The 23,149-nt window shown below is 42.4% G+C and overlaps 1 protein-coding gene across 2 annotated transcripts in view; it reads left to right on the plus strand.

Moving 5' to 3' along the window:
* Positions 1–23,149, plus strand: part of LOC128666763 (oocyte zinc finger protein XlCOF7.1-like) — a 119,346-nt gene that overhangs the window by 36,558 nt on the left and 59,639 nt on the right. Inside the window, exon 3 of one of the 2 annotated variants that reach the window (XM_053721543.1) lies at positions 2,187–2,291. The exons of the other annotated variant lie outside the window; for it this stretch is intronic. Coding sequence (XP_053577518.1) covers positions 2,187–2,291 — 105 coding nt within the window. The remainder of the gene's footprint in view (positions 1–2,186; positions 2,292–23,149) is intronic. 2 annotated transcript variants of the gene reach the window in all.

Raw genomic sequence — 23,149 nt, forward strand, 5'->3', positions numbered from 1 at the left:
ACTTCCCGACGAATGAGGTTCCTTTAAATGACGTCATCCAAGATGGCGTCCGTCGAATTCCGATTGGCTGATAGGATTCTATCAGCCAATCGGAATTAAGGTAGAAAAACATGATTGGCTGATTGAATCAGCCAATCAGATTCAAGTTCAATCCGATTGGCTGATTGGTATGTATCTTATTCATCTAGTACAGATATTTATACTTAGAGGTTACATCAGGCAGCAGCAATTAGTAACCTCTGTAAGAGATGAAGCTGTTTATTATATCAGAGACTTTACAGCAGTTATTTTACTGTTTGCATTGGATGTACTTTAGTTATAGCTCTGATGAATTACTATTCCTGGTCACAATATGATCTCTTGCTGATCTGTGTTGACACTAGAACAGGAACCATATTTTATTGCTCACAGGTTACCTCATTGTAACTGTATCCCACATATTAAAGAGACCTGTAACAATTTTTTCTCTCTCATGAGTCAGATAGAAAATACAATTTGAAACAACTTTGCAATTTACTTCTAGTATTTATTTCAGTGGTTCTCAAACTTTACGTTATGTGACAGTGAGATACAGGATACGCACACGTGATGTGACAGTGAGATACAGAATATGATAACAGGATACGCACACGTGATGTGACAGTGAGATACAGAATATGATAACAGGATACACACAGGTGATGTGACAGTGAGATACAGAATATGATAACAGGATACACACGTGATGTGACAGTGAGATACAGGATACACACACGTGATGGGAAAGTGAGATACAGGATACGCACACATGATGTGACAGTGAGATACAGAATATGATAACAGGATACACACACGTGATGTGACAGTGATATACAGAATATGATAACAGGATACACACACGTGATGTGACAGTGAGATACAGAATATGATAACAGGATACACACACGTGATGTGACAGTGAGATACAGAATATGATAACAGGATACACACACGTGATGTGACAGTGAGATACAGAATATGATAATAGGATACACACACGTGATGTGACAGTGAGATACAGAATATGATAACAGGATACGCACACGTGATGTGACAGTGAGATACAGAATATGATAACAGGATACACACATGATGTGACAGTGAGATACAGAATATGATAACAGGATACACACACGTGATGTGACAGTGAGATACAGAATATGATAACAGGATACACACACGTGATGTGACAGTGAGATACAGAATATGATAACAGGATACACACAGGGGATGTGACAGTGAGATACAGAATATGATAACAGGATACACACAGGTGATGTGACAGTGAGATACAGAATATGATAACAGGATACACACATGATGTGACAGTGAGATACAGAATATGATAACAGGATACACACACGTGATGTGACAGTGAGATACATAATATGATAACAGGATACACACACGTGATGTGACAGTGAGATACATAATATGATAACAGGATACACACAGGTGATGTGACAGTGAGATACAGAATATGATAACAGGATACACACACGTGGTGTGACAGTGAGATACAGAATATAATAACAGGATACACACACGTGGTGTGACAGTGAGATACAGAATATGATAACAGGATACACACACGTGGTGTGACAGTGAGATACAGAATATGATAACCGTATACACACACGTGATGTGACAGTGAGATACAGAATATAATAACAGGATACACACACGTGATGTGACAGTGAGATACAGAATATGATAACAGGATACACACACAGGTGATGTGACAGTGAGATACAGAATATAACAGGATACGCACACGTGATGTGACAGTGAGATACAGAATATGATAACAGGATACACACAGGTGATGTGACAGTGAGATACAGAATATGATAACAGGATACGCACACACGTGATGTGACAGTGAGATACAGAATATAATAGCAGGATACACACACGTGATGTGACAGTGAGATACAGAATATGATAACAGGATACACACGTGATGTGAGATACAGAATATGATAACAGGATACACACATGTGATGTGGCAGTGAGATACATACTATAACAGGATACACACACGTGATGTGACAGTGAGATACATACTATGATAACAGGATACACACACGTGATGCGAGAGTGAGATACAGGATACACTCACGTCATGTGAGAGGGGTCAGTGATGTTTGTACGTTTCTCTCCTGCAGCGCGTGACTAACTCACTGACAGCGAGTCACATGACCGGGGACAAGATGACGACAGAGAGAATACTGAGCCACACCCTGCAGATCATGTACCTGCTGACCGGGGAGGTGAGAGCTGACGGTATATGTCATAGTCGGAGCTGCCTGTCCCCTGTGAACGGCTGTATTTGTTTGTTTAATTTACAGACATTAAAATGTTTTGAAAATATTAGATTAGGCCACTGGTTTTCAAACCTTTTCTCAGGCCTCCCTAACAGGCCAGCTTTTCAGGATTTCCTTGGATGAGAGCAGGTGAAATAACCATGGTTACTGATCAGCTGATTATTTCACCTGTGCTCCTGTTCAGATATCCACAAGATGTGGCCTGTTAGGGAGACCGGATGACAGGTTTGAAAACCAGTAAGATAGGCTGGTTGAAGCCTGACGTCCTCGCTCATTCTGTACATGGGATTATACTACCTTTTCACACTAAGGGACGCTTTGTATTTGTTTTTTTAAATATATTAACATTTAAAAAAGTGTTACTTAACTGAATAACACAAAACAAGAGTGGGTTGTACACATCAAAGGGACATGAAATCCAACATTTTACTCATGAGTCAGACAGAGCAGTCATTTCTTTCATGTAATTGGCAAGAGTCCATGAGCTAGTGACGTATGGGATATACATTCCTACCAGGAGGGGCAAAGTTTCCCAAACCTCAAAATGCCTATAAATACACCCCTCACCACACCCACAATTCAGTTTTACAAACTTTGCCTCCCATGGAGGTGGTGAAGTAAGTTTGTGCTAGATTTCTACGTTGATATGCGCTTCGCAGCAGGCTGAAGCCCGGTTTTCCTCTCAGAGTGCAGTGAATGTCAGAGGGATGTGAAGAGAGTATTGCCTATTTGAATACCATGGTCTTCCTCTAGGGGATCTATTTCATAAGTTCTCTGTTATCGGTCGTAGAGATTTCTTCTCCTACCTCCCTTTTCAGATCGACGATATACTCTTATATACCATTACCTCTACTGATTCTCGTTTCAGTACTGGTTTGGATATCTACTTTATGTAGATGAGTATCTTTGGGTAAGTAAGTCTTATTTTATTTATGACACTCTCAGCTATGGTTTGGCACTTTATATGTAAAGTTCTAAATATATGTTTTATACTTATATTTGCCATGATTCAGGTCAATCCGTTTATTTTCCTTCTTTCAGACTGTCAGTTTCTTTTTTTGGGAAAATGCATATGAATGAAATATTTTTCTTACCTAAAATTTTCAATTGACTTTTTTCCTTTAAATTGCGGGCTGTTAGGCTCGCGGGTGCAAAAAATGCTAGAATTTATTGCGTCATTTTTGGCGCGAGACTAACAGCCCGCAGTTTAAAGGAAAAAAGTCAATTGAAAATTTTAGGTAAGAAAAATATTTCATTCATATGCATTTTCTTACCTAAAATTTTCAATTGACTTTTTTCCTTTAAATTGCGGGCTGTTAGGCTCGCGGGTGCAAAAAATGCTAGAATTTATTGCGTCATTTTCGGCGCAAGACTTTTTTGGCGCGAGATTGACGTTTGTCTGACGTCAATGACGTCATTTCCGGCGTCGTAGTTGACGCTGGAAGTTTTCACGTAGTTGCGTCATTTTTGACTCTCGTGTTTATTACAGACGTTTTTGGCGCCAAAAAATATGTGGGCGTCATACTTGGCGTCAGTTTTTTTACATTATTTAAGTCTCACTTTTTAGTTGCTTCTGGTTTCTAGAGGCTTGTTATGTATGCATTTTTTTCCCATTCCTGAAACTATTATTTAAGGAATTTGATAATTTTGCTTTATATGTTGTTTTTCTTTTACATATTGCAAGATATTCCAAAAACTGTTCCTGTATCAGAAAATACTGTTGTATTTCTGATGACTGATATCAGTCCTACCAAAGCTAAGTTCATTTATTTTAATGTTATGCATTTTATCTTTAGCTATAGTTTGTAATAAGTTATCATGATAAACTTTTACATGCAGAGTCCATTAGTATTTATGCATTATCTACTGCTATTCTTTTTACATCTAATGTACAGGATATACCTAGGAATCTATGAGAATGTTTTTCTGATTCTATCCTAAACGCTTTGTCGGACATCCTGCCTTCTAATAAAATTTATAGGTCTTTTTTTAAACTTCTCATTTAGTTAATGAATTTTTAAATGACCGACAACATACTGAATTATCCTTCTCTGATGATGTTTTTTCTCATTTAGGATATACTTCATCAGATATTTGACACTAACAAATCTACTTTTTTATTTTTAAATAGAGTTCATTCGTTGTTGAAAAGGTGTTGATTATATTGAATATTGAGGAGTCTAGTTCTTTTGATTTAAGACTAGCTAACATTTAAATTCTACTCATTAACCTCCTGTGGTTTCTTCAAAGGTTTTTTCCCAGTTCATGATACTAGGGAATGGAATAGGCCTGGGACTTCTTTTTCTCTTGTAAGGTGTATCCAGTCCATGGATTCATCCATTACTTGTGGGATATTCTCCTTCCCAACAGGAAGCTGCAAGAGGATCACCCACAGCAGAGCTGTCTATATAGCTACTCCCCTAACTGCCACCCCCAGTCATTCTCTTGCAGCTCTCGACAAGGGAAGTAGCTAGAGAGATGTGGTGAATTAGTGTAGTTTATCTTCAATCAAAAGTTTGTTATTTTTAAACGGTGCCGGCATTGTACTGTTTTTTTTACCTCAGGCAGAAATTAGAAGAAGAATTTGCCTGAGGTTTTTGATGATCTTAGCAGGTTGTAACTAAGGTCCACTACTGTTCTCACACATAACTGAAGAGTACGGCCTGCAGAATTAACTGCCCTGAGGTATGTTCAGTATATTTTTTTCTAGAGGATGATAAGAACGAGAAAATGCTGACAGTGCCTGATATAGTTAAGGTAAGCCTGATTGCAGTGATTTAATAACGACTGGCATCATGCTTGCATTAAAGGGTAATTTTCATATTACTTTCTATTATGGCTTAGTATGTAAAACGTTATATATATAAGGAACATTTTTTTACTGAGGTGATAAATCTTTATTTGGGGTAGTTTTCCACATGGCTGTTATTTTACTCCTAGGAATAGTTTTTTAAGGCCCTCTGACTTTGAGTGCATGGTGGGTGGTGCCTATTTTCGCGCTCTAATTGTGCAGTTGTTTTTTACATTCTGAGACATCCAGCTTCCCTGAAGGAGTCCCCTGACATATTGGACCTCTGTAAAGGGTTTTTGTGCCTACAAAAGTCGTTTTATGGGAAGGTAGGAGCCACAGTAGAGCTGTGGCAGTTTGCTTGTGACTGTTAAAACGGTTTTTACAGTTTTTTTGCTTCATTTTTGAACCTGAGGGGTTAATCATCCATTTGCAAGTGGGTGCAATGCTATTTTAGTCTATTATATACACTGTAAACATTTCATAGAGTTAACTGCTTTTTTCACTGTTTTGCAGTATTTGTGTTTGTTTTTTTTCCCTTAAAGGCAGAGTACCGTTTTTTATATTCTGCTTTTTCACATTAATTAAAGTGTTTTCAAAGCTTGCTGGTCTCATTACTAGTCTGTTAAACATGTCTGACATAGAGGAAACTCCTTGTTCATTATGTTTAGAAGCCATTGTGGAACCCCCTCTTAGAATGTGTACCAAATGCACTGATCTTACTATAAGTTTTAAAGACCATATTCTGGCTTTAAAAGATTTATCACCAGAGGAAATTGACAAGGGGGAAGTTATGCCGACTAACTGTCCCCACGTGTCAGAGCCTTTAACTCCCGCTCAAAGGGTGCCAAGTACATCTAGTGCGCCCATTGCGTATACTTTACAAGACATGGCGGCAGTTATGAATCATACTCTTACAGAAGTATTGTCCAAACTGCCAATGTTACAAGGAAAGCGAGACAGCTCGGGGGCTAGAAAAAATACAGAGCTCTCTGACGCTTTAGTAGCTATGTCCGATATACCCTCACAATGTGCAGAAGCCGAAGAAGGAGAGCTTCTATCTGTGGGTGATTTTTCTGACTCAGGGAAGACACTTCAACCTGATTCTGATATGTCTACAGTTAAATTTAAGCTTGAACACCTCCGCATGTTGCTCAGGGAGGTTTTAGCAACTCTGGATGACTGTGACACCATTGTAGTCCCAGAGAAATTGTGTAAATTGGATAAATACTACGCAGTGCCTGTTTACACTGATGTTTTTCCAATACCTAGGAGGTTTTCAGAAATTATTACTAAGGAATGGGATAGACCAGGTGTACCGTTCTCTCCCCCTCCTGTTTTTAAAAAGATGTTTCCCATAGATGCCGCTACACAGGACTTGTGGCAAACGGTCCCTAAGGTGGAGGGAGCAGTCTCTACTCTAGCGAAGCGTACAACTATCCCTGTTGTGGACAGTTGTGCTTTTCTAGATCCAATGGACAAAAAAATTAGAGGGTTACCTTAAGAAAATTTTTATTCAACAAGATTTTATTCTCCAGCCCCTTGCATGCATTGCCCCTGTCACTGCTGCTGCGGCCTTCAGGTTTGAGTCTTTAGAAGAGGCTCTACAGGTAGAAACCCCATTGGATGATATCCTTGACAAGCTTAAAGCTCTTAAGCTAGCCAATTCATTTGTTTCTGACGCCCTTGTTCATTTAACCAAACTAACTGCTAAGAACTCAGGTTTTGCTATAGGAAATGTTGCCTAGTCCAAGCCGGTCTGGAGACCTAACCAGGCTTGGAACAAAGGAAAGCAGGCCAAAAAACCTGCTGCTGCCTCTAAGACAGTATGAAAGATCAGCCCCCGAGCCGGTAACGGATCTAGTAGGTGGCAGACTTTCTCTCTTCGCCCAGGCTTGGGCAAGAGATGTCCAGGATCCCTGGGCGTTGGAAATTGTGTCCCAGGGATATCTTCTGGACTTCAAAGCTTCTTCCCCAAAAGGAAGATTTCATCTCTCACAATTATCTGCAAACCAGATAAAGAGAGAGGCATTTATTTTTACACTGTTTTCAAGACCTCCTAGTTATGGGAGTGATCCACCCAGTTCCAAAGGAGGAACAGGGGCAAGGCTTCTATTTAAATCTGTGGTTCCCAAGAAAGAGGGAACCTGCAGACCAATCTTAGATCTCAAGATCCTAAACAAATTTCTCAGGGTCCCATCCTTCAAGATGGAGACTATTCGAACCATCCTACCTATGATCCAGGAGGAGGAGATTTGTCCCCTCTACTAAATCTGGATCAAGAGACCAGGGATTCTCTTCTCTGGTGGCTATCTCGGGTCCATCTGTCCAAAGGTATAACCTTCCGCAGGCCAGATTGGACAATAGTAACGACAGATGGAAGGCTCAGGGCTTGTGGACTCAGGAGGAGACACTCCTTCCGATTAAACATTCTGGAACTAAGAGCGATATTCAATGCTCTTCAGGCTTGGCCTCAGCTAGCTGCGGTCAGGTTCATCAGATTTCTGTCGGACAACATCACGACTGTAGCCTACATCAACCATCAAGGGAGAACAAGGAGTTCCCTAGCAATGTTGGAGGTTTCAAAAATAATTCTATGGGCAGAGGTTCACTCTTGCCATCTATCAGCTATCCATAACCCAGGAGTAGAGAACTGGAATGCGGATTTTCTAAGTCGACAGACTTTTCATCCGGGGGAGTGGGAACTCCATCCGGAGGTGTTTGCACAGTTGATTCAACTTTGGGGCAAACCAGAACTGGATCTCATGGCGTCTCGTCAGAACGCCAAGCTTCCTTGTTACGGATCCAGGTCCAGGGATCCCAAGGCAGCGCTGATAGATGCTCTAGCAGCGCCTTGGTCTTTCAACCTGGCTTATGTGTTTCCACCGTTTCCTCTGCTCCCTCGTCTGATTGCCAAGATCAAGCAGGAGAGAGCTTCAGTGATTTTGATAGCACCTGTGTGGCCACGCAGGACTTGGTATGCAGATCTGGTGGACATGTCATCCCTTCCACCATGGACTCTACCGCTGAGGCAGGACCTTCTACTTCAGGGTCCTTTCAACCATCCAAATCTAATGTCTCTGCGTCTGACTGCTTGGAGATTGAACGCTTGATTTTATCAAAACGTGGTTTCTCCGAATCGGTCATTGATACCTTAATTCAGGCTCGAAAGCCTGTCACCAGGAAAATCTATCATAAGATATGGTGTAAATATCTTCATTGGTGTGAATCCAAGGGTTACTCATGGAGTAAAGTCAGGATTCCCAGGATATTATCTTTTCTCCAAGAAGGATTGGAGAAGGGATTGTCAGCTAGTTCCTTAAAGGGACAGATTTCTGCTCTGTCTATTCTTTTGCACAAGCGTCTGGCGGATGTTCCAGACGTTCAGGCGTTTTGTCAGGCTTTAGTTAGAATCAAGCCTGTGTTTAAACCTGTTGCTCCGCCATGGAGTTTAAATTTAGTTCTTAAAGTTCTTCAAGGGGTTCCGTTTGAACCTCTGCATTCCATAGATATCAAGCTTTTATCTTGGAAAGTTCTGTTTTTGGTAGCTATCTCTTTGGCTCAAAGAGTTTCAGAGTTATCTGCCTTGCAGTGTGATTCCCCTTATCTGATCTTCCATGCAGATAAGGTAGTTTTGCGTACCAAACCTGGGTTTCTTCCTAAGGTGGTATCTAACAAGAATATCAATCAGGAGATTGTTGTTCCGTCACTGTGTCCTATGTGTCTATTACACAATCTTGACGTGGTTCGTGCTTTAAAGTTTTATTTACAAGCTACTAAAGATTTTCGTCAAACATCTGCATTGTTTGTTGTCTACTCTGGACAGAGGAAAGGCCAAAAGGCTTCAGCAACTTCTCTTTCCTTTTGGTTAAGAAGTATAATCCGCTTAGCTTATGAGACTGCTGGCCAGCAGCCTCCTGAAAGAATTACAGCTCATTCCACTAGAGCGGTGGCTTCCACATGGGCTTTTAAAAATGAGGCTTCTGTTGAACAGATTTGTAAGGCGGCGACTTGGTCTTCGCTTCATACTTTTTCTAAATTCTACAAATTTGATACTTTTGCTTCTTCGGAGGCTATTTTTGGGAGAAAGGTTTTACATTCAGTGGTGCCTTCCGTTTAAGCGCCTGCCTTGTCCCTCCCTTCATCCGTTTCCTATAGCTTTGGTATTGGTATCCCACAAGTAATGGATGAATCCGTGGACTGGATACACCTTACAAGAGAAAACAAAATTTATGCTTACCTGATAAATTTATTTCTCTTGTGGTGTATCCAGTCCACGGCCCGCCCTGTCATTTTAAGGCAGGTGTTTTTTATTTTTAAACTACAGTCACCACTGCACCCTATAGTTTCTCCTTTCTCTTGCTTGTCTTCGGTCGAATGACTGGAGGTGGCAGTTAGGGGAGGAGCTATATAGACAGCTCTGCTGTGGGTGATCCTCTTGCAGCTTCCTGTTGGGAAGGAGAATATCCCACAAGTAATGGATAAATCCGTGGACTGGATACACCACAAGAGAAATAAATTTATCAGGTAAGCATAAATTTTGTTTTTTCCTTCTTTAAGGTTTTTAAATTGTATCCTTTGCCGGCAGTTAGTTTAAAGTTTTGAGGAAGATCCCCAAAGTTAATGGGGCTATCTCTACTCTTGCTAAACATACTACTATTCCTATAGAAAATAGTATTTATTTTTTTCCTTCAGATGGGAAACTTGTATCTTATTTAAGGAAAATTATTTTATTTCAGGTCTTTTTCTTAGGCCTGCAATTTATTTGGCTGATGTTGCAAATGCTTCAACTTTCTGGTTGGATACTTTAGTTGATTATTAAGTTGATCAACATGCTAATAATTTCATTTGTGTTGTCATTTTTTTGATATTTTCACAATTGAGGTCTGTGTTTCCTTATTTGGACGATCTCGTGGTACTGGCTCAGTCTTTTCGTTCTGCAGAATCTCATACGATTCAACTTTTGTTGTTTCTTCTAAGACATGGTTGGAGGATCTTTTTATCAAAAGATCCTTGGTTGCTCAGACAAGGGTCACCTTTTTTAGGTTTCCAGATAGATTGTGTCAATGTCTTTGTCTCTAACAGACAGGAGACATTATATTGGGTTCAGTTTGTCGGAACCTTCAGTCTCTATTATTTCCTTCAGTAGCTATATGCATGGAAGTTTTAGGTCTCATGGCTGCAGCATTGGATTCAATTCCCTTTGCTCATTTTCATATGAAACCTTTCCAGTTTTTTATGCTGAATTAATGGTGCAGGGATTCTAGGATATCATTTTTAATATCTTTGAATTCCAATGTTCAACTATCTTTGACTTGGTGGTTAGATCACTATCATATAGTTCTACGGGTCTCTTAGATTCATCCAACCTGGACCTTGATCACTACAGATGCGAGTCTTTTAGGTTGGGAGGCTGTCTGGGGATCTCTGTCAGCACAAGGGGTTTGGAAATCTCAGGAGGCGAGATTACCATTCAATATTTTGGAACTCCGTGCATTCTCAGAGTTCGTCAGTTTTGGCTTCTTTTTGAAGAGAGAAACGTTATTGTTTTTCAGACAGACAATGTCACAACTGTAGCGTATGTCAATCATCAGGGTGGGACTTTTAGTCCTTAGGCTGTGATAGAAGTATCTCGGATATTTGCTTGGGCTAAATCCAGCTCCTGTCTAATTTCTGCAGTCCATATCCCAGGTTTAGACAATTGGGAAGCGGATTATCTCTGTCAATCAAGCTTTACATCCGGGAGAATGGTCTCTTTACCCAGATGTGTTTTTTCAAATTGTTCTGATGTGAGGGTTTCCAGTAATAGTTCTGATGGCTTCTCATCTAAACAAGAAAACTTCCCAGGTACCTATTCAGGTCCGGGGATCCTCATGCGGAAACAGTGTATGCATTGACACTTCCTTGGAGTTATCAATCTGCCTATATTTTTGCTCCTTCTGGTTCTTCTTTTTAAGAGTGATTTTTCAAAATCATCATGGAGCAATCGTTTGTGCTGCTGCTGGCTCCAGCATGGCCGCTCAGGTTTTGGTATATGGTTCTTGTTCGGATGTTCAGTTGCCAACCTTGGTCACTTCCATTTAGGCCAGCAGCATATTAGTATCTCTGTCCTGGGACAGCTGAAAGCCTCGTGCACTCTCATGTTATTTCCCTATTTAGTGTAACAATGAAATCTCATGAGAGTTAAGTCAAATCTCATGAGATCACAGTAAAAGAGTTCATGACCTCAGCACTGCTGATGCTGATTGGCTGCTGTTCATTTCTTCATTTTTTTTTTTTTACCTGCAGCTGGGAGCAGGTGAAGTATAACTTTTTACACAGAACTTACTCTGCTGAACTGAGGAAATTGTGAGGTAAAATATCTTCCTTTTTTACATAGAAAAATATCACCTGAGCATCTCTATCAGCTTTTTACATTTATACTGCATCAGTTTCAAGTGATTTAGCATATGAGTACCTGTATTATGTCCCTTTAAGTCAGCGGTGAGCTGGTTGTACGTGCTCGTGCACAATTTCCCCATAGACATCAATGGGGAGAGTCAGCTTAAAAAAAGTCTAACACCTGCAAAAAAGCAGCGTAAGGATCCGTAACGCAGACCCATTGATTCCTATGGGGAAACAAAAATTATGTTTACACCTAACACCCTAACATGAACCCCAAGTCTAAACACCCCTAATCTTACACTTATTAACCCCTAATCTGCCGCCCCCGACATCGCAGACACCTACATTATATTTATTAACCCCTAATCTGCCGCTCCGGACATCGCCGCCACTATAATAAACATATTAATCCCTAAACTGCCTCACTCCCACCTCGCAAACACTAGTTAAATATTATTAACCCCTAATCTGCCGCCCCTAACATCGCCGCCACCTACCTACATTTATTAACCCCTAATCTGCTGCCCCCAACGTCGCTGCCACTATACTAAATTTATTAAACCCTAAACCTAAGTCTAACCCTAACACCCCCTAACTTTAATATAATTAAAATAAATCTAAATAAAACCTTCTATCATTACCTAAATTATTCCTATTTAAAACTAAATACTTACCTATAAAATAAACCTTAAGATAGCTACAATATAACTAATAGTTACATTGTATCTAGCTTAGGGTTTATTTTTATTTTACAGGCAAGTTTGTATTTATTTTAACTAGGTAGAATAGTTACTAAATAGTCATTAACTATTTACTAACTACCTAGCTAAAATAAATACAACATTTACCTGTAAAATAAAACCTAACCTGAGTTACACTAACACCTAGCCTTGCACTACAATTAAATAAATTACCTAAATTACAAAACCCCCCCACTAAATTACACAAAATAAAAAAAGAAATTATCAGATATTTAAACTAATTACACCTTATCTAATAGCCCTATCAAAATAAACCCCCCAAAATAAAAAAACCCTAGCCTACAATAAACTACCAATAGCCCTTAAAAGGGCCTTTTGCGGGGCATTGCCCCAAAGAAATCAGCTCTTTTACCTGTAAAAAAAATACGAACACCCCCCCAACAGTAAAACCCACCACCCACACAACCCCCCCCCAAATAAAATCCTAACTCTTTTTCTATTGCCCAAACCCTAATCTAAAACTAAAACCCACCCAATAAACCCTTAAAAAAAAACTAACACTAACCCCCGAAGATCCACTTACAGTTTTGAAGACCGGACATCCATCCTCAACGAAGCCGGGAGAAGTCCTCAGAGAAGCGGCAAGAAACCCTCAACGAATCCTAAGTCTTCATCCAAGCCGGCAGAAGTGGTCCTCCAGACGGGCAGAAGTCTTCATCCAGACGGCATCTTCTATCTAAATCCATCCGGCGCGGAGCAGGTCCATCTTCTAGACATCCGGCGCGGAGCATCCTCTTCATACGAAGTATTCTTTCCGAATGAATGTTCCTTTAAGTGACATCATCCAAAATGGGCGTCCCTTGAATTCCGATTGAATTCCGATTGTCTGATAGAATTCTTTCAGCCAATCGGAATTAAAGGTGAAAAAATCCTATTGGCTGATGCAATCAGCCAAAAGGATTGAGCTTGCATTCTTTTGGCTGTTCCAATCAGCCAATAGAATGCAAGCTTAATCCTATTGGCTGATTGGATCAGCCAATAGGATTGAAGCTCAATCCTATTGGCTGATTGCATCAGCCAATAGGATTTTTTCACTTTTATTTCCGATTGGCTGATAGAATTCTATCAGACAATCTGAATTTAAGGGACGCCATTAGATTAGGTGTAATTATTTTATTTTTTTTAATTTATTTTTTTTAAGATTTATTTATTTATTGGTAAGTAGAAACCACTGTATTTCTCTCTTTTAATTCTATAAAACTGGTGAAGTAATTTTTTAATTTTTTTTTAATTGAGGTTTAATGTCATGACTTACAACAAGGTAAAACAAATGTCAAATACAATAAGGTAATACAAATAGTTTCTATAGACAATGATGGGATAGCATGTCAATTAGGATATTGACCCTCCAAGTTTCCCAGAAGACCACTCTTGGGCCTGAGGATACTAATACAAGTTAAGGAGGGTACTCAGAAATAAGAAAGGCCACTCTTGGACCTCATTTAATAAACTTTTTTTTCTACTCCTTTTAGTAAGTAACTAGAATGATTAATAAAAATAAAAATGTATATATCAGATTAGTATAACATCATATAAAAAAAAAAAACAACAAAATATATAACTGGGGCTCTGCCTGCTACGTAACTAGAGTAGGAAATTTTAGTGGTATAGTATAAGGTGGAGCTGCGCTATAACCCTAGGACTGCGGCTGTACAGGGCATAAAGTCCCATCAATATGGAAATCATAATTAACCCGTAAAAGTTTAAAAGGGGAATCTCCAAAGCTGAACTAAGTGTACATTGCACAGATAAAAGGAAGAGAAACCCAACTGCTACGACTAGAAAAAAAGTATATTCAGTCTCTTATTTCAATATCTATAGGTATACTACAATCGGGTATAGGTGAGAGGCTAAGCTAGAAGCATGAAATATATCTTGCCCACTCAGAGGGAGAAATATATGTAGTTGCTTGTCCCCAAATGTAATTCTATCCATGTGTAAAGGCTATATCAGATGCTCCAGTGGTGCAAATTACATGTGCTAAAATGTTGGGAAAATTTAAAGCACGAGTAGGTACAAATATAGTAGGATAAACATCACGCCATCCCGGACGCTGACGGCAAGACCTCCTCCTAATATTGTGATCTGAACCACTAAGAATATATGTAGAGCATAATAACAGTAAGATAGCATGGAGTGTAAATGAAGAGGTGGCCCTGAGAGCTAAACCTATGTGTATAAATGGTACAATGATACAGAATTAGGACAATATTTAGAGCAGTATAACTAAGTGAGTAGTGGTAAACATTAAGCAGGTCGCAAGGGGTCACTACATGTGAAATAGACAATATGTCATAAGCACTTAAGCTCTAAAAAGTTAAGAATCCCAAAGTGGACAAACATGGATTATTAACAAACCTATTGCTAAACCAAAGCAACCATTGCAGCACTCTCAAGGTAAAAGTAAAATAATTAACGTTTGCCTAGTGAGATCTTGCTATGATAGTTGGTAGACCAGTCACTAAAGGGGTGGGTTTTTGAACAACCACAGTCATTACTAATGCTTATTATACTGAGCTGAGGTACCATAAAAAACAAACATTCTCAGTGTGGAAAGCACAAATCAAAAAAGAACACAACCAAGTAAGTAATAATTAGATAGTGTCTTGCTCATTACGGTAGGTATTACCCTTCAGCGGTTAATAATATAATATGTTTATTATAGTGGTGGCGATGTCGGGAGTAGCAGATTAGGGGTTAATAATTTTATAATAGTGTTTGCGATGCGGGAGGGCCTCGGTTTAGGGGTTAATAGGTAGTTTATCGGTGTTAGTGTACTTTTTAACACTTTAGTTATGAGTTTTATGCTACAGCTTTGTAGTGTAAAACTCATAACTACTGACTTTAGATTGCGTTACGAATCTTGCGGGATAGGCTGTACCGCTCACTTTTTGGCTTCCCAGAAAAAGCTTGTAATATTGGCGCTATGGAAGTCCCATTGAAAAAAGGCTTTACGCAAATTGCGTAAGTTAATTTGCCGTACGGCCAAAAAAGTGTGCAGTGCCCCTAAATCTGCAAGGCTCGTAGTGAAAAAGCAGTGTTATGAGCCTTAACGCTGCATTTTTACTCATACTGCAAAACTCGTAATCTAGCCGATAGTTAATACAGAGTTATTTTTGCGGAATTAATTGCAGAGCAGACCATTTATTAACAATATAGCAAATAGCTTGAATGAGACAACAATAGTTAACATTTATTGTTTGGTGTAGAACAGCCTAAGCTTCAGTGCACAGAGTGGAACTCTTGTTTTTAAGTTAAATTAACCCCTTTCGCAATTGGACGTAGGTACTATGTCACACTATACTTTGGCCAACGTACTGTGTTGACGTAGTTCCTACATCCTACACTCTGGTCCATGTTGCTGAAAACGTTGATCTTGGAGTGGGAAGGGTGGTTGAGGTTGGTTCCTACACTACAGGAAATTATAACATAATAAAAGATAAAATAAAATAGCTGTCAGTAAAAAACATGGAGGTGGTCAGTGGGCTGTTGGGAGGGTTTTAGGGAGGTTGGAGTGTGGGGAGGGACCCCTACACTACATAAATAAATAAAAAATATATATATATATATATATATATATTTTTTTTTTTTTTAAAAAGCGCTAAACTGCATACTGGCCGACTGCCAGAAGATGGTGACCAGTGGCAGGTGGGGAAGGAAAGAGAGTTGTTTGGAAGGGATCAGGTAGGGATAAGTGGGAGGGAGGTGTCAGGTGGGAGGGTAATCTCTACACTACAGCTAAAATTAACCTTAAAAAGCTACCTGATAAACTACTTCACTGCCTGGAATTTCAAGTGTGGTTTGCAGCAGCAATTAGCGGCCTTCTCATTGTCAAAAATCAATGACAAAGCTGTGCATGTCCCAAAAGGGTTACAATTCCATCTATGACATTATCAATTTCTGGGAATAATGGGATTGAAAGTAAATATGGTCCCTCTCTATATGTAGTGAGCAATCCTATTCAGGTACAGCTTTAGGTTTAGGCTTAGCGTTCTACAGTTGTACATCTTTCATGGTACAAGCAAGGGAAAGTAACACATATAGATAAGCTATCACTCATTACAAGAAACAGGGATGAGCAGAAGCCCAACAATTTAAATCAGCATCAAACTATAAGTTTCAGAACTAGACATTGATAATAGAGTGAACAAATAGTGGAAATATCAAGCATTACTTGTGATATACACCGACCCAAGCACCATGGAATTAGAACATGAGATTGGGAATTGAAATACAGTTGAGTAATTATCCACATTTAGAGGATGTCACCTTACATCATACCATATCTGATCATTATTCATCACTTCAATTAAAGTATACATACAACATTTTTAGTGCCATTTTCAGTAAGTGTGAGCATAGCTCCTTAGGGCACTTTGTTTTTGTTTGTTTCTACTTTAAGTTAGATGTTAGAAACAGAGATATACATAATAAAAAGGTGAATTTTTATATAAAAATGTAAATTGACAAGTTGCAGGTATGGATATGACATATATGAAACCATTTCCTCCTCTAAGTCTCTGAGTGGAGACTGTGGTCAGTGGTGTTTTGTCTAGTGTTTTATAGTCTGGGGGCAACTTTATCTTATGCCAAAGATAGCCACAAAGAGTTAAACAATACATATTTAGTTATAACTTATGGTGGCATGAACAGGACAATTAATGATTAAATGAGTAAATCCCAGATTGTTTTGCACTCGTTCAGTGATTAACCAATGAAGACTTAGCACAGGGTATGTATTTTTAAACACAGGTGTTTTAAAATATCCATGATTAAGGCTACTGCCTAAAAATGTAAGATTACTACTTTGTGCTATTTTTGTGAGCTGTGTTTTTAGCAGCCATTCCGTTTTAATTTGTTGAATAAATTTGGACATTTTAATGAAGTATTCTGCAGGCTGAATTCATGAACTGTTGTACCAAGATTTTCCCTACACAGCCGTGCACCTTCAAGTCCGGTAGTCTGACAGCACTAAAATTCCTCCTGAGGGAACTCCCTTAATTGGTGGATTGAGGTCACCTGATCGAGTGAGGGCTGGGAGCTCTTCGGCGTTGTTCGGATAGGACGGAGCAAGCTGCAGATGAACAAGCTGTTGAGAGGTAACGGTGGATTTGTGTACCTTGTAGCGTTTACCAAGGAATTACATTACCCCTCGAAGTCAAGGAGGTGAACGTTTGGGTCGCTGAGTGTGCTTGGCCCTGTGAGGTGCTGTGGATCACGGCTCTTCGGAGGGTTTTTCTTCACGCCAGGACGCCGAGTAAGTTCTTACCCTTGACTTGGGGGAAATACCATGGCAGCTGTACACCTATTTGGCCGCATAGCGGATTAACTCCCTTCCTCACCCACAGCGGTACCAGAGGCCAATTCTAGGATATCCTATGGTCTCATGTGCCACTGCTTAGGAACACTTGGTAATTTGAGCACAGGCTTTTGAGGTTTCCACCTTAACTTGTATGTATGTGTGTATATATGTATGTGTATATATATATATATATATATATGTATATGTAAGAAGTTAGGAACCAGCACACACCATTTAAACAGCCTCCGGGGTGCACTCCCAATCAAAGTAATATATCAGCAAGTAAAGAAGGCACTCTCCGTTTCACAATATAACATTTAATTTATGCGGTAAATGTTTTCGGGTTCTCCCCCGTCCTCAGACCACTTACAGCCAAATACACAAAACCCCTTATTTATAACACCTTACCTCCACCGTGACAGAATAACGTCAGGCACCACAGCGTCCGTGAAGGGCAACTGCGCATGCGCAACCGGAGTTATGGAAAGCTGACTAGGACACATCTAAAAGAAGCAAAGTGAAAACACATACTACGTTAAAACAGATAGGCGATACACAGTACATTGCTAGTGCACATATTAAAAACCTGGTCATAATACTGCAGCGTATTTGTGGGTACTAACATAAAGACTATTAACCAGCGCAGGCAGGGCACATTGGTAATCCAAATGTACATTTAGTCCCTTAGGATACATAGTATCCAAATTAAAAATCCATTGGGACTCCCTTTGTAGCAGTCGTTTGGCCCTGTCACCACCTCTGGCACATCTTGGAATATGATCAATAATGATGTACCGCAAATCAGACACCCCATGCTTGTTAGTACAGAAATGCCTAGCCACCGGTTGGTCAGAATCACCCAACCTGATGGCCTTACGAATGGCCGACCGGTGGTTCGCCATTCTAGTCCTAAGGTCATCCTGGGTCTTACCTACTGTGACGGATACCCCGACTGGGTAGCTCCGCCAAACTGGTCCTGCTTCCTCCCTGCTGACTGCAGCGATGTAGCTGGCTAGTGACCACAGCCTGTAGCCACCCCTGATGCCCGACAGCATCAGTACCCAGGGTCCCACCCTGTGGCAGACTCCAGCTACCCAGACTTGGTAGCTCTGCCTGATGATCCTTTCTCTGCCTGGAACAGGCTGCTATGTAGCCCAGGAAAGTGATTTCTATGTAGCCCAGGAAAGTGATTTTAGCTGGAGCTCACCCAAATAACTAGACAGACTAGCCTTCAGGTGAACAAGAACTGATTTTATTGTAAAACATACTCCTTTTATACACAGAGCTCATCTTGTTAACACAAAGGACAATCCCACAATTTTCCTGCCATTCCCGCCCCTCCATAAGACCCACAGTCCCACATAATCTCAATACATAGGGTTGGTGGTTTCGTGGTGATCCCGGTGGAGCGGCAGCACTTCCAGGGTGTCATTTTAAAACTCTCGGTCCCCAGATTTCACAGTCCAAAAATCAGCATGATTCGTTACTGGGGACCGGAGTTACAGTCCGTTGAAGTTATGGGGTTAGGGGTGTCCAAAACCCCCGGTTCCCAAAGGAGCTCCCCTCCGGCAATTCCCCCACCCCTTGTACTCCCCAGGGGCTACTAATCCCCAAAAGAGCGGAGCTCTGGGGCACATGGTTGCTGGAGCGACCTGGGTTAAAGTTAGCGGGTGTTCTGCTGTCCTGTGGCCGACCGGGAGTTCCAGGAGCCTGGCCAGCCTGAGAGGGGTTAGGCGGGTGCCCGTTGTGAGGCGGCCGACCGGGAGTTCCAGGATCCCAGCCAGCCTAGGAGGGTTTTCCTGGTCATAAACCATCTCTTCTCTGAAGACAAAAACAAGCCAAAACAAAGCAAACAAACAGCTTCCAGAGATGGTGGTTGCTCTGAGGAGCCCAAAACCACTGAGAAACAACAGGGGTGAGGTTGTAGGGTGGTGGGGGATAGCCTTAGCCGTCTGGTATCCATGACATCTTCCCCCCTCCAGTTCGACAGACCCGGCTAGACCCTTAACGGGTCGACCTGGGGCTGTCTGACGGTGGCCCTCCACTTCTCGGTTGCTGGGAGAGGTTATCCCATCTCTCCTGAGTCACATAATGCAAAGTCCCAAACAAGTTTGCTAAGGCTGGCTCCCAAACAATTGCTGTTCCACAAGTTCCAGTGTCCTTAAGTTCCATGGCCAAACTGTCTCCCTCTGTGACACTCTGTTGAGAACCGGCTGACCCACCCACAAACAAAGCCAGTGCCAGTTTCCCGGCTGTATTCCCACCCCAGACCGGAGGGGGAGGTTGCTCCTTGGTGTGGCAGGCAAAGCTTGGGTGCCCAAACATGTGGCACCAACTGCATAAGCTTTTATCCTCCTTGCCCAATGCAACGCCTGCCCCCGGTGAGAAATACTCTGGGACAAGAAAATGGTAGAGACCCTGCCAAGCTACTGAGGGGAGAGTCCATCTGTCTCTTCTCCCGAGAAGGAGATCTACCGCTGAGGAGGGAGGTCTGCTACCTCCGCTCCATGGGAAACTGTGCTGCCGCTGGGGAGAGAGACCAACTGTCTCCTCTCCCGGGAAGGGGTTCTGCTTACAGGGAGGGAGGACGACTACCTCCACTCCCAGGGCATGGCTCTGCCGCTGTGGAGAGAGTCCGACTGTCTCCTCTCCTGGTTCCTGGCTCTGCCGCTGGGGAGAGAGACCGACTGTCTCCTCTCCCAGGAAGGGGTTCTGTTTATGGGGAGGGAGGACGACTACCTCCGCTCCCAGGGGATGGCTCTGCCACTGGGGAGAGAGACCGACTGTCTCCTCTCCTGGCTCTGCCGCTGGGGAGAGAGACCGACTGTCTCCTCTCCCAGGAAGGGGTTCTGTTTATGGGGAGGGAGGACGACTACCTCCGCTCCCAAGGGATGGCTCTGCCACTGGGGAGAGAGACCGACTGCCTCCTCTCCTGGCTCTGCCGCTGAGGAGAGAGACCGACTGTCTCCTCTCCCGGGAAGGGGTTCTGCTGCTGGGGAGAGTTATTGACATCCATCTCTCCCTGCAAGGGGTTCTGTGTAAGGGGAGGGAGGAAGACTTCCTCCTCTCCCTGGTTTCCTGGAGCTGTTACAGGTGCTGGGCAGAGGCCGGCGGCTCTCTGCCCTGTTGCCAGCGCTTCTGCTGGGGTGGCTCCTTTGTCCAGGTCTATAAGCTCGGGCCCAGGCTGCTGATCTGTATCTAGCAGCTCGTCGTCGCTTATGCTCAGTTGCCATTCATTTGAGGCCAACCTCCATGATTCCCAGAGAGCTGCACCACAGCTCTGTGCAGACTCCGTGGCATGCTGCAGAACTTGGTCTAGCAGCCTCTTGTATGCATTTTCCAGTCCCCATTCTTGGACAATAAGCGATACCATATCGTATACCAGCCAGGGTACCCCAGAGAGATCCAACAGCTGCTCTCTGGAGTTGCTAATGTTCGTTACTCTCAGTTCCGCCCTGCTCCCAAATTCTGGGTCTTCTGTCAACTTTTCCAATAGTAACCCAGGGCCGCCAAAGCCCTCTGTGGGGGAGCAATCCTCCAGCCATGGCCGTACTTGCATAGCGAGCCATCGGAGGTCCCGATAGCCATCCTCCACCCACATCTCTGCCCGGACCAGTCGGTCTAGATCCGATAGACATTCCTTCATGGGCTGTTCTCCCAGGAAAAGCACTCGCAAGTCCCACCGGACCCAGTACCTCTCATCATCTGTGGGGAGGACCTTTCCATCACAATCCTTTTTTGTTGAAGCCTCTCCCTCCATAGTTGCCGGCGGACAATGCTCCTGCAGCTCAGCTGGTCCAGTTCAGAACCAGGATCGTCCAGCTAGGTCAGTGCCTCCTTTACTCTCCTTAGGTACTCGGCTTCCATAGTTACCAGCTACTGTGGCCCTTCTCTGTCAGCAGGAATCGTGTGGAAGAAGCAGATCCCACCGCTGCCAGCCAATGTGACGGATACCCTGGCTACCCCGACTGGGTAGCTCCGCCAAACGGGTCCTGCTTCCTCCCTGCCGACTGCAGCTATGTAGCTAGCAAGTGACCACAGCCTGTAGCCACCCCTGATGACTGACAGCATCAGTACCCAGGGTCCCACCCTGTGGCAGATTCCAGCCACCCAGACTTGGTAGCTCTGCCTGATGATCCTTTCTCTGCCTGGAACAGGCTGCTATGTAGCCCAGGAAAGTGATTTCTATGTAGCCCAGGAAAGTGACATTTTAAAGCTCCCGGTCCCCAGATTTCACAGTCCAAAAATCAGCATGATTAGTTACTGGGGACCGGAGTTACAGTCCGTTGAAGTTATGGGGTTAGGGGTATCCAAAACCCCCGGTTCCCAAAGGAGCTCCCCTCCGGCAATTCTCCCACCCCTTGTACACCCCAGGGGCTACTAATCCCCAAAAGAGCGGAGCTCTGGGGCACATGGTTGCTGGAGCGACCTGGGTTAAAGTTAGCGGCTGTTCTGCTGTCCTGTGGCCGACCGGGAGTTCCAGGAGCCTGGCCAGCCTGAGAGGGGTTAGGCGGGTGTCTGTTGTGAGGCGGCCAACCGGGAGTTCCAGGAGCCCGTCCAGCCTAGGAGGGTTTTCCTGGTCATAAACCATCTCTTCTCTGAAGACAAAAACAAGCCAAAACAAAGCAAACAAACAGCTTCCAGAGATGGTGGTTGCTCTGAGGAGCCCAAAACCACTGAGAAACAGGGGTGAGGTTGTAGGGGGGTGGGGGATAGCCTTAGCCATCTGGTATCAGTGACACCTATGTAAAACCTGCCACAAGGACAGTGAAGCAGGTATACAATGAAAGTGGTAGTACAGGTAACCCTATGCTGTATATAGAATTTCTAATTAGACCAGGGATGTAGGAACACATTACTCTGTGTTAAGCCATTACAGGTGGTAGTACATCCACCACACCGGAAGCAACCCTTTTTAGTGGTACTCAACCAAGCTGTTGGCATATAACTTTCACCATTATCAGGTCTCAACAAAGTATCCTTTAGTGACCTTCCTCTCTTAAATCCCACCATCTGTGTTTCTGCTGTGGCAAACGGTAAAGAATTGTCACTAGATAGGATGTCACAGTGTTCCTTCAAAATTTTTGAAAAATATAATTTCTCCAACATTGGTGTGTCCGGTCCACAGCGTCATCCATTACTTGTGGGATATTCTCCTCCCCTACAGGGAAAGGCAAGGAGAGCACACAGCAAGATCTGTCCATATAGCTCCCCCTCTGGCTCCGCCCCCCAGTCATTCTCCTTGCCGCTCTGAACAAGTAGCATCTCCACGGGGATGGTGAGGAGTTTGTGGTGTTAGTTGTAGTTTTTTATTTCTTCTATCAAGAGTTTATTTTAAAATAGTGCTGGTATGTACTATTTACTCTGAAACAGAAAGAGATGAAGAGTTCTGTTTAAAAGAGGAGTATGATTTTAGCAGCAGTAACTAAAATCGATTGCTGTTCCCACACAGGACTGTTGAGATGAGAGAACTTCAGTTGGGGGGAACAGTTTGCAGACTTTTCTGCTCAAGGTATGACTAGCCATTTTCTAACAAGACTGTGTAATGCTGGAAGGCTGTCATTTTTCC

The sequence above is a fragment of the Bombina bombina genome, chromosome 7, assembly GCF_027579735.1.
Source record: "Bombina bombina isolate aBomBom1 chromosome 7, aBomBom1.pri, whole genome shotgun sequence".
Classification (NCBI taxonomy): Eukaryota; Metazoa; Chordata; class Amphibia; order Anura; family Bombinatoridae; genus Bombina; species Bombina bombina.